The sequence below is a fragment of the Anser cygnoides genome, chromosome 2, assembly GCF_040182565.1.
Source record: "Anser cygnoides isolate HZ-2024a breed goose chromosome 2, Taihu_goose_T2T_genome, whole genome shotgun sequence".
Lineage (NCBI taxonomy): Eukaryota > Metazoa > Chordata > Aves > Anseriformes > Anatidae > Anser > Anser cygnoides.
The window spans coordinates 109,773,164-109,786,262 of record NC_089874.1 but is presented as its reverse complement, the minus strand read 5'-3'; the positions used below and the strand labels follow the sequence as shown (position 1 = coordinate 109,786,262).

The window sequence follows — 13,099 nt, the reverse complement described above, 5'->3', positions numbered from 1 at the left end:
GCATGTGCTTACAGATAATCAGATCACTGGACTGGCAGAGCATTAGTAACCCTGTAATTTTGCTTCCTGCTGTGAAATTCTCAGTAAGTTATTATACTAACAGCTAGTTTGTCCCATTTAAATGGGTTCATTAGGAAAAAGAACATTCTTCAACTTTTTAATCTATTCGCTTGCACTGTGTTTTCCCAGTATTTTTTTTGTTTGTTTATTTGTCTTTTGTTTTACTCTTTCATAAGTATGTTGAGTGAATTCTGCTACATAATGGGCTTGCAGTTTTTTGACAGTGTATTTTCAAAATTAATCATTGCTTTTGGGCTTTTTTTGCCACACAACCATATTTGTTAATAAGAAAAAAAATTGTTGCACCCCAGGTTCATTTTGAAGGGACCATAAAAAATGAGGGCTAAAATGCAACTCCCTCTATGCAGGCATATTCACTAGTTGTCATTGAGTGCCAAGGTTGTAGGCAGTCACAGTGGCAAGGAGCAAGTTATGCGTCGGTAAGAAGTGAAGACAGTGCTCATTGCTCCTGGAAACTGCAGTAACCGCTAGGAGAGGGGTCCATTTTACAACCTCGTACTCACTGGAAGGAGGTTTATTGCAATCTTTGTCAAGGATCAGCTTTTGCTGCTGCAGATACAAGTCTTGCATCTTGTTAGTCCATTGCCTCTATCATCACATGCTAGTGGCTGCCACTGCCCAGGCACTGCCCTGGGGGAGCCTTTGGAGCTTACAGGTATCTGTTCATTTTCTGCATGTTTCTAGCTCTAATAGCTATCAATGAATTTGGTATCAGAAGTACCAACCATTTTGTTGTGGATTTAACATTCTGTGCTGCAAAATGGTTTTAGAACCTATTTGTTCATTAAGTTGCTTGCCTTTGTAGAAATGAAAAATTGCCCATAGATTTACAAGCCCCAGTCTGAGTAAGTGTTGGGGACATTTCAGGGTCCAGGTTTTACTTCTATCTTCGTGTGTTAGCTTTTTTTTCCTACATGTTTACACTATTTTTCTGTATTCTAGGGTGGTTTTTAATGTTCAAAGTGATCACATATCCCAGTAGTAATGCCAGTTGTTGGAACTGGGTCTCACAACAACAAGCAGAAGGAGGATCCAGAAAGCTCTGTGTACAGAAGCAGCTTCTTAAGAGTTTAATCCATTCTTAGAAACTGTGTGATTTTCCATTTCCTAATATGTTGACATTCCCACAGCAGCAACTAACAACTACTAGTAATACAGCTAAGAGTTGTGATATATTCCACTGATCATTTCTTTTGAGTTTTTTTCGATAATGCATTTAATTAGCTGGGGGGTTGCAAGGTTTATTTCTTTTTCTTATTTTCCTTTGCTTTTCATCTTCAGAAGGCAGTATGTTGTTGATTTCTTTTTTTCACAGCAGCAATCTTTGATACCAACTACTATATTGTGTAGCTAATGGGGTATGCCACAGGCTCACTGCTTAGCAGCGCAGTACCTTCTCCTCAGACCTTTTCCTCCCGCAAGAGGGCAACTGCTGAGAATAACCTTCCTGCCTGTTGTGCACATCTGTTAAGCTGATGCTTAGAACAATTATAGGCTCTTTTTCTCCCTACCATGAGTCTCTGGAATCAAATTGTTCAGTTCTTCATGACAATAAATCCTCCAGCCCTACCTAGAGCCTCTAATGCTTTTCAATACTGGCTGGAGACAAGTAATAATTTATTCATATGTCAGAAAATAATTTGAAAAATGTCAAGAAGAAAAGAAAAATGGGGTGGAAAAGAATTACTTTCTGAGACTTTAAGGTAGGTTTTTGGGTATTTTTTTCCTTTCAGTGTCCTGAATGTCAAAGAAGTTTGGAGGCTAGATATAAGAATTGGAGAGAAAAAGCAAGAAAAACACTCAAAAATACTTGAGGAAAGCGGGAAATCCTGTCAAGCACTTTTAATTATCATTGTCTTATCATTTGGATAGTAAGGTTGAGAAGAGCATACTCAGCACTGCAGAACAGGACGTTCTAGAAGAACATTTGGAATCAAACTTGAAAGACTTGTCAGAGCCCAGCTTTTTCTCTGGCCTGAAAAGTGTATTACTTCTTTCTTATGATGTATTTCTCTCATAATTTATTATTATTATTTTTTTCTTTCTGAAGAATGACAAACTCAAAATATTTAGGAAGAAGGTACTGTTTAGCATCTCTGACCTGTTGTGATTTGTGACTTAAAGATCTGAAATGTAAGAATCTTTAAATCACAAGACAAATTACGTTGATTGTGGAGGAAAAAAATCAGGAATGATTGTTGCCAGTTATCCCAGAGCTGTCAGAAAGAACTGACTTTACGAAGTAGGGCCCAACCATCTCTCTCAAATGAATCAGTAGGGAAGAAAACTGTCTGAAATAATACACAGAGAAGCTTGCTACATTGTCCCTTAGTTTCTGGCTTCTTGCATGAGGAAAATAACAGAGCTGTGTGGACAGGATTTTTTTTTTTCACCTTTCTTGTAGCTTTGTGAAAAACATATTCAGATGAACAATCTTTAAACATCACATAATTCTGTGGTGACAGAATGCAGTGGAGCCATTTAGATTTTCTCCATTAAACCAGGCTGTGAATAAGGATTCTTGAAGCCGTTGTGTTGTTATTTTTTGTCCTTAATCAAGCTTAAATAATCTTAGTAATGTGTCATGAACTTGCAGACTCCTTCCAGGACATTACTCTGTGGAAAATTGCCTCTCCCTAATCCTATTTTTAGCTACATTCCTTCAAAGGTGACAGCAATAGTAATTCTGCTGAATATATTTTTTGAGATTTGAGAGGAAGGAAAGAGCTGTGCAGAGACAGCATTTTCCTACAGTGAGTAAAATAGGCTCCTTCCTTCTACCTATAGGAGAGGTTGGTCCAAAACCTTTGTAATGCTGCTGTGACTTGAATTGCCAAGAAAGCTATATTGAATCCTGCATTATTGAAACACAAGCAAGCTAAACATTATGATGTATATTAATTATCTTACTGTATCATCCAAAACTGTGCTTGGACAACTTCTGTTTTGCACATCCAGGACACTGATGTAGAAGTAAAATACTTATTGTAGATTTCCACATGGTGGAGAGTGACTTAAATCTGTCATATTTGCAAATGAAATCTCTCAAAAATATCAGCTCTTCTATGGTTTGTTTTGTTTTGTTTAAATAGTCTCAGGTTTTGCAGTCACAACACCAGCTTGAGTCTAGTAATTTCAGAAACTGTATTTTTAGATTCTGCTATTATTTCTACTCTGTGGCTTCTGACATTTATTGTGTTCCAACAGGCATAGCTTCCTATTGTTTTAACTGGCTTTTTCTCCTGTTATGTGAACTACCAAAACAAACAAAAGACAAGTTGACCGACTTTAGGGAAAACAGTGAAACTAACTGTTTATGCAGTGTTTTTAAAAATAGGAATTAAGAAAGAGGGAGAATACAGAACATTTTTAAATGGTCAGTGCAAATTGTGGATGATAATATGCTTTGAAATTGCTGAAAATCAAAATGTTTTATAAAAATTCACAAGTTTTAAACTATTACCATCCTTTTTCTTAAACTTGCTCTCTAAGTTACATGACAATTATGTTAATGGCCTGATGAATTGGGTTTTACTTGCTTATAATATTATTACATTGTTCAGTAAGTACTTGACTTTCAGAGTAAAAGCTGCATTTTCAAATGGAAACCAAAGTAACAAAACTTGGATACCAAACTACCCCGATCTGTCGACGTAAGGTTTTGTAACGCTTTAGAAGTGTTTGTTTCTTCACTTGAGGAACATTTATTGCCAGTACATTATCTATTTGTCCTCCAATGAATTGATTTAAGGCATTTCTCTAAATAAGAAGCTAATTGCTTACTGCAATGTGGCAGTTCAGTAATGGATTCAACATGGATGTTAACTTTGTAGTACTTGATAGTGTTTTGCTTTTGATTATTTTTATTGGCCCAGTGATTTTAAACCAATGGTTTCAAATCAGGGTGGCACAGTGAACATCACGTAGACATGTAGGACGTCACATAGACACGTGGGCTGGAAACAGACAGGACCAGGCACATGTGAAAGCTGTGCTTGTTCTCAGTATTTTACATTTCTGTCACTGACATTTCCTGTGCTCCTGTGGGCTGGTGGCCAGTCTCAGCATGATGTTAAAAGAAGCCCTGTGTCTATGGAAGAGCTCAGATTGTTCAGAGACATTTTTCTCTGAGAGTACAGCAGAGGACATCACTGCCATGACACACAAGGGTTCTTTACCGCTTTCCCCGCTGCTTTGCAAAGTGATATACAGCAGCAAGAAACTATAACTTCTGTCTCACTTCAGGAAGTACAATTTAGGAGCTGGGGTAATTTGATGGATAGTATATACTAAGAAAAATATTAGAAACCGGGAAAGGCCACATAGTCCATTGTGGCTCATTTCATTCCAAATACACCTTCCCTAGGTTATCATCCAATTGTTAAGAGAAAGAGTAATGTTATCCATTTTTTATAATTCCACTTTGGGGTATTACGGAGATAAATACCTGGATGTTGGAGAACTAACTTTCTTTCAGAGCACTATTTCAGGAGAAAAATACTTAAATGCAGATAGGTGAGATGACAGAAAGGAAATTGACCCTAAATGAAAAATATGATGATAGTGATATGAATATATGTGGATAACCATGATTTCTCAAGCTTCCCCAGAGACAAGCTTCCAATCATGAGACTTTCAGAAAGTAACCTTTCCTTTGATTTATTGTTTCAGGACCAATGCAGGAGACTATATATGACTTTTGGAGAATGGTATGGCATGAGAACACAGCCAGCATAATCATGGTTACTAATCTCGTAGAAGTGGGAAGGGTAAGTGATTTTTGTACTTAAAAAGATGAAAGACTTCCAAGGTGTTTGCTTTTGGAAATTAAATAGCAGACCAACAAGACGCTTATATACTGAGTAAGGCACATAAAATATTTATGACTGCCTCTACTAAGAGGTTCATTATCAATTACTTTTAAGCATGCTTTGGATGCTTGGCTTTGAAAACATTAACACAATGAAAAAGTAACTGTTAAAGTTGCACTCTGTACAGCAGAGTCTGCAAAGACTGCCAAAGAGGGAAAGTGTCATATCTTTGTGTATATCTCAGACATACTATTTCTGTTAAAGGAAACCAGGGAATTGGTTACGGGGCAGGGTATAGAGTCACCTGTTTTTTAAGGGTGGGTAAAGAGGGAGAGTAATTCTGGGACAGATTTCTTTAAAAAGTATTTAACCTATGAAATTACATTTCTTTCACAGTATCCTAGTCTAAATCAATCTGGTTTGTTTGGGCATTCACTTACAGACTAAACTGAAGAAATTAGCTTTACTCATTTGTACACAGTACTCAGCGTTCAAGTGGCATTTGGATAATGCCCTCAGTAATATGCTTTATCTTCTGGCTAGCCCTGAAGTGATCAGGCAGTTGGACTATATGGTGTTTGAAGGTCCCTTCCAACTGCTACTCTGTTCTGCTAAATCTGTTGACCAGAAGGTCTTCTTCAGGACCTGAGTAGCAAAGGAAAGCTTGAGTTACCTGGCTGATAATGTGTACTTTTCTTACTTTGCTTGATAATGTCTAAAGAAGGTCTCTTGCTCAAGTTATTATGGCTAATTTTGTTTTCAACAAGTATTGAATTGAACCTTTTTTTTTTTTTACAACCATCAATAACTAAGTCTTAATTTACTACTTTGTCTATGCGTGATGTCATAGTTTTCTAAGTCTGAGTCTTAGTCTTCTTTCTTTTGGTGACAAAAAAAAAAAGTCATTGCTTTTATTGCAACTACTGCATTATTGTAAATCGAAACATTGAAATAAGAAGTCAAGTGCACGTATCTTGGTGTGAGCCACATGGTTTTGAGATGTGTTTTTAATTTCACGCTGATGGAATGGCTAATATCCCTCTGCCCTGTGGTGTTTGCACCAGGAGAGAGAGCACTCTTTATGCAGTGAGAGACAAAGGGCTGTATCTTGTCTCCTTTTTAACAAGTCCAGTTTTACAAACTCAGTTTATTCTTCTTTATGTCCTTGGTTGATTGCTACTATAAACCCTAACATTTAGATATCTGTGTGACCAAGCCTGCCAACAGATCAGGTGCAATTATTATTTTTATGTATTTTTAAAAAAGTAGGATTTGTGACAGCAATTAACACCTGCTGCAGGAACATGTGTACAACTAATTGGAGAGACAAAAAAGGATCATGGAGCCTGCTTTAAACATTCAGTCCCTTGATTGAAAAGGATGGGAGAAATAGTTGGGTGGTCATCTATCAGTTCAAAATGGATGAATCTGTACAAATAGAAAACTCTCCAACAAATTTGTTAAAGCTTTATACACATTCATAAATAACTAAGCATGCAAAAAATGATGCTCTTAGGGGATGGATGAACAAACCTTAGAGCAAACATTGCATAGTACGTGAAACCACATACTGTTTTCCTGAAGTCCATATCTGAAAGCATCAATTAACATGACCTCTCAGGTGTCACCCAGGGAGGTGCCAGCCTTGCTGCCAGCACTGTGGCCTCCACTCACAACATTTAGTTACGTTGCACATTCCCTTAGCAGCAAGCAACAGTTTGTGCCACCGTGGAGATTTCTTCAGGGTGCAAGATTTCTAGTGGGATACCGACCTGCAGCTTTCTTGTTTCTGACAGTGGTAGAAATGATTTTGTTCTTGCTTTCTCTGGAGGCCAACATAGGTGAGATAAGACAGCAGAAATGAAAATGAGCTTTTAATGGAAATGAGATCATATGAGCCACAAAACAACACAGTCACTTCCCTCTTGGTGCTTCTGTCCCACTCCCAGGGTGGGAACCATCAGCAACAAGGAGGCATATTACTAACACACCATCTCTCCCTCAGTCCCAAACACAAGCTCTGTGCCACCTTGATTAGTAATGATTTTAATGGGCTTTTTGGTAGCATTCCTGCAGGGCAAATCTTGTAACCTTCCTGACCTTGAGGTTTTCTATTTCAAGTGTTGTTGCTGGTCTAAGATTTATAGGGGCTTATTATTTTATATATTTTTTTAAATTCTTGCCCAGTGTAAGTCAAGGAGGAAAATTCCTTTATGTTTTCAGAAAAGAGGAATATCTATTTAACATGTTTGCCACACAATGTATGTCCTTCATGAATTAATCATTGAGGGGGCGTATGTGTATTTGTTTACCAGGACTGGCTGGGTAGTCATTAAATCAGTGCTAGGAACTTGCTTCTTGCCCTGGAGCATTATGCATCAGGACTGTTTTAATTGCGGATAGAGGAATCACCATGAGGCTGTCCCCTAATGCAAGCACCTGCTGCAAATGACTCAGTCCCTGCATTACCCTCCAGCAGGGTCTGGGTACATCTGCCAATATCTGTCATTATCTGAGGCATACTTGTCAAAACCATGCATCCCTTTAAGCTCTTGTGTGTTCCAGCAAGGGACCCTTGTCAGTGTTTCTGGCACCTGCAGACTGCTGTGCACCTGGTATTTAAATGGCACGGAAATGTGTTTTGATTGTTTTCTCTCTTTAATGAACCCACCTGAGGGACATTTAGCTCTTTATCTAGTAGCCTGTTACCCAGTCACTCACATTTACACTGCTTGTGTGGAAATTCAGAACTCACTTGTGCTGTTATACCAATCCATCTGCCAGAAGTCTTATCACAAAATCTGCAGGGCTCCCTAAGGAGACTTTTGTACTGGTAATTTAAGCTAATGATTTCTAAACATATTTAGTCAGTTTTATGAAGACCTCATTAGAATGTGACTGTTTATTAAAAATCCAAATGAGGTCTCACAGTCATTTAGAAAAATCATTGCTGAGTTGCATGAACAGTTCTTTGATAACAGCTGATGAAGTGGTTTTTAGTTAAGATTGGTCTAAGTTGACTTAAGAACTTTTACAGAAAAATGAATAAGTAGTCAACCCTTGTAAGACAGAGACAAAAAGTCTCTGTCTTCTTCATGCTGGGGTCAACAACTTTCCTCTCTCAATGAAGTGTGCAAGAAGAGCATGACAAGTAATTAGTGGTATAATATACCTATATTTTAATGCAAGAATTAACATTTTCCAAACCACAGACTAACAGTTAAGAAGCAAGAACAAGACTCATAAAAATAAATCAATGTGACCATAGGCCATTTAAAAAAAAAAAAAAAAGTTGTGTTTTAGTTTACAATAATGCAAGAGACTTCCGTGCTCCTGCTACTAAGTGATGGAACAACTGAAGATAGGAGTGTAATTTCAGACATCTTTTCCTGAGATGTTTAGCATAGTATGGTGGATTATTGTAGAAGAAATGAAACTTTTTATCCAACCAGCACAGGTATGTTTGGTTTCCCAACAAAAGACACGTGAGAACATCTAGTTTATTCCAAGAGACTGCTCTTATAGCTGGATCCTTCTTTGGGAAGCAATGGGAACTAGATCAAAGTCTTTATGTGCTGGCCAAAGTCTCAGGTTGCTTCTTGAAATGTTTCAGTGTTTGTACACGTAGAAATTTTTCTTTCCTCCTTAAAGAGTTACATTGGATTTAGAATATATTCAGTTGTGTCATCTTGCTGTCACTTCCATCTTTGCTCTTCTTAGGTTGGTAGTGATACTTGGTTGGCGGAATCAAACTTGGCATGTCACATCATTTATCATTTGTCAGTAGTCACTTTCTCTCCCACTCCTTGTTTTCGCTTGAGGCAGGAGGAATTTAGTAATATCTGATTAATAAATGGTGAAATGCACTGATGAAATTTAGTGGAGGTGGTTGATATATAAATGCACTGCTAGGACTCATGATTGTCTATCATGCTTTTAATATAACGAAGTATTTACAAAAAATCACTAGAAATGATTATAAAAAATAAAACCTCACCCCAGGAGCATCATAATTACAGTAATTAGAGTTTCACAATTATTATCCAGAATTAGAAAACAGCCAGTGCTAATAGTGTTAATAAGCACACAAAAGACCCTTTTTTTGAAAGGAGGCAAGGTTGACAACAACAGAATGGATGTGAGGCAAACAGGGGAATGAAGGTCAGCCATGGGATGGCAAATAGCCCGTACTCCTGCACACATGGCTTAGCACTACCAAAACAGCCTCTCACCACCATCTTATCTCTGAGGAGCGTTGTGCTTTCCCAATAGCCATCTCACACTCCTCTTGGGTGACTTTCCCTTCCCAGGAGCCATCAGGGCTGTAACTGCACAGGGAAAAAGAAAGAATGCCAAAAGTTGGTGGCTTAGCTGGTTGTTTGCTTGTTTGACTGGACATACATGGCACTTTCATTGGCTTTGCTGCAAAAATGTTGATGGCTCTGATTCTTCATGCTTAAAACATGTGGAGGTCTACACGACAGTGAAAACACCCATAAAAGAGTAAAATGGAGCAGCTGACAGAGAGGGAGCATCTCCTTACTGCTGGCTGGTTTAAAAAAAGTGTTCTTTTTTGTAAGATAAAATCAGAAGAGTCATTCTTCACAGGAAAGAATCTGTGTGGGCCCAGTCCTCAGCAGTCATACATGCCTGTGCTTGGGCCTGGAGTACTCAGGATGTGCAACCTTGGTCAGCACTCAGAGAGACATTTCTAAAAGAAATACCAATATGTTTCCTCAACAAACAAAATCCAGAACTCTTCATCTTGAACCGAGTCTTCCTCAGATCTTCCTGGTGGTCTATTTCTCAGACATCCAAGAAAATTTGTCAAGTAAAGTCCTGTCCAAAGACTTCTCACTGAAAACATATTGCTATAGCCAAACAATGAATTCATAGGCAACTCCATCAACACAAATAGTAGCACTGTATGAAATTTCCAGTGGACTTGCCTGCTGTTCTTAGAATAAAACAGGATTATTTTGAAACAAACCTATTACGAAGCTCACAGTTACGTACTTCAAAGTTTTGAGAATGTTCATACAGAATAACCATCTAATGAACAAAGGTAAACTCAAACTGTATTTAAGATTCAGATCACCCATTAGAAAGATATCGCAGAGGTGATACAGAACAGTTCTCTAACACGTCCCACAAACAGCACGTTTGTGTTTAGTATAAATGGAAGAACACTCCATATAATTGAAACTGCCTCTAAATGTGATGAGCCAAATTACCAACATTGGTGTTAGTTCAAGATACTGACGTTAGTGCTCCTTAGGAAATGTGCCAAAGAGTTTGCTAGCATACTGGTGACTAAGATTTCATTTAAACTTTTCTCCTGAAAGAAAGAAAACACATTTTGTACATGAGAAGGAGAATGCTTTCTGCATTAAACCCTTCCCTACTTCTACGTAATGCTAGTGTCAGCTTCAAAAAACGATAAATACTGTCCTTCCCCAAAATAGAGATATTTTAATTCTTAATCGTGTTTATCCAGAAAATCTGGGACCTGTTCTTTTCATACATATATGTTCAGTCATTTTGTTTTACTTTTGCTTTCACTGTAATTCCAGTATCTGTTGTTGGATACAGCAGAGGCTGTAGCATTACAGAGTATGAATGATAAGAAAGTAAACAATTGTAATTTGAAACTATTGTTAATCTTCCAAGTCAGTGAACCCTTCTAGTAGTCAAAACAGATTTCAGCTTTCTAGACCTCTAACCAGAAATACCAAGTTGGCATTATTCCTTTGTGTGCCGCAGGGGAGGAACCCTTAGGGAAAAATTAATAAATAGATAAAAATTGGCTGTTGTTCTCCAGGAAAGAGAAGGAAGGACTCTATAATCACTTAATAAAGATGTCCCCAGATTAGCAATGTTAATATTATCAAACAGGACATCAACCTACGAGTGTTCAGCACTGTCCCGTGTCACTCGCAGCAGACATGGTTTCAGATCTCAGTATTCTGATACTTTCTCGTTTCCAGTAAAAGCTATACTCAGAGAATACTCATCAATGAAGATTAATATCTCAGCGCTCCTTAGTTCAATTAAGATGATTCATTTTGCGAAATAAATATAAGAGGTTTAAGGATACGCAAATACACGGACCCCTTGTTGGGCTAGCTGCTGAAGTACTGCCAAGGTATAGGATGCAAGTAAAAGTACGGTTTGCAAAGAGGTCTTGAAGTTCCACTTTGAAACGCCGTGGCTAACAAAATGGCTTCATCACTGCAGGTCTGCTGAACTCAGTAGTCTCATGAAATTGATCTCTTAGTCTCTCTGTGAAGGAAGAAGTATCCTAGAGACGCCAACACGGTTTTACTGTGCTCCATAAAGCAGCACGTAGAGCTTTCTAACTTGACATCAGATGATCAAGTTTTAGAGCCAGAAGGCAACCAGCTAACTCAGTGGTGCTCTGTAGCTCAACTTATGGAATGATTTTGTCCTTGGAACAGAAGCATGATTCAGTGCACGGGCTGTTCTGCTCAATGCAGGCACGTCAGGTCCTTGGAGCACAGGATCTGAGCAATATGCCCATGATTTCACAGTTGTGTAAGGGATTAAGACAAGCTTGAGAAGCTCCAGATAATTCTTCATCTTGGCATGAGACTACACTTCTCACATGCTCTGTGCTCAGCCTTTTTTCCTCTAGGGCTGTACTAAAGTGCACTAATTTACAACCTTTTTTAATAAATAGTCGGAGACAATTGCCTAAACGTAAGCAATGAAATAGGGGCAATCATGTTCTTCCATTTTACTAGCTACAAAGGCAGGAACACTACAAACAGCTGTACCTTGGGTCACCTTTACCCTAAAGCAATTTTCCCAGACTATTTCTGTTTGATGGCCAAAGTATGGCCACGCCATCAGCCTGTCATCTTAATTTTACCTAATCCAAGCTGTCAGGCTGATGGTATACTAACAGTACATGTGATTTTTAAGAACAAATGGATTGCATTGATCCCCCCAGGTGGAAAGCACTAAGTGTATTGCTACAGCTGGGCATGTCCCGACAGCCAACTATCCTGGGCAGAAGCTAAATGAGAGTGCATCCACTAGGCAACCTAGGGTTGCACTGCTTGGGTGACACAGTGCAGCAGAAGGTAGAGAATGATATCAGCTCTGAGTCATCACTGGAAGAAATTAGACTGAGCTAGTAAAATTCATAGAGATCTCTCACCCTCTGGGAGTCGTGAACCACAGAAAGACTTTTGTCTGCCTTTATAGAGACCCATTCATCTGACAGTGCAGAACAGTATCCTAATTTTTGTATTTCACAATATTCTTCCATACCTCATTTTAGAAAAGTGTAAAATGAGGTATAGATCAATTAACTGACCTGTTCAAAAGCAAACAAAGAAAATGAAAAAAAGGACTGGATTTTATCTTCTGTCAAAGGTGGTTTTATAACTAATAAAATGTTCTTAATCACAATACGCTTTTGTTTGAAAAGTATTTAAATAAAAATACTTTCAATTTTTGGATGTTCTTTTATTTCAAGTCAGCCAAATAAAAGTATATGAAGTTATCTTAGTTATATCTGCAAAACCTGTTTAAAGTTTTCAACAGTGAGCTTGGTTGGCTATTTCATTTTATATCCTAGAGGTTTCGCTTCAAAATTTATGTCTGACTTATCATCATTACTTAGTCTGGGATTAACTTTAAATTAGAATATATAATACTGCTCTTCACTAATGACAATCCATGCAGTGCATAGCCAGTTATACCACCTTTTTGCTAAGAATATTTCAGAATCAAAGGAAATTGGAAACTTTGAATAATCACTGTTATTTAAACTGTTCTGTAGGAACTACAAAGTATATTTCACAGCCAGCTCACATATTAATTCTGTAATATTCCTCCTATTCCAAACCTTTAAGTAAATGAATTACTGTCCTGGCTTTCATACTGCCTCTAGCTAGATGTGTCACATTGCCAAATGGCTAAGTATACAGCTTCGGAAGTCACAATTTGTGTTCATTATCTATCTACTGCCTGCATTGTTTGTTATATTTAGAAGTAGCAAGAACAACTTTCCACCTTCATTTTTAATTCTTATTTTCTCACATTAGACAATTTTGCTGGGGGATTTGGGGGGGGGAGGGGCAGGTCAAAGAAGATAATCATATTCTCCAAATTTCTCAAATTATTAGTAAAATAAACATGTTTGGAACAATTGGACAGTGTACCTTGGGATGAATAGA

The 13,099-nt window shown here is 37.9% G+C and overlaps 1 protein-coding gene across 13 annotated transcripts in view; it reads left to right on the top strand.

Annotated features, from left to right (window-relative positions):
* Positions 1–13,099, top strand: part of PTPRM (protein tyrosine phosphatase receptor type M) — a 490,453-nt gene that overhangs the window by 450,965 nt on the left and 26,389 nt on the right. For all 13 annotated transcript variants that reach the window (XM_066992787.1, XM_066992783.1, XM_066992789.1 and 10 more), the window contains one exon: positions 4,753–4,850. In XM_066992787.1, the coding sequence (XP_066848888.1) occupies positions 4,753–4,850 (98 nt within the window). The remainder of the gene's footprint in view (positions 1–4,752; positions 4,851–13,099) is intronic.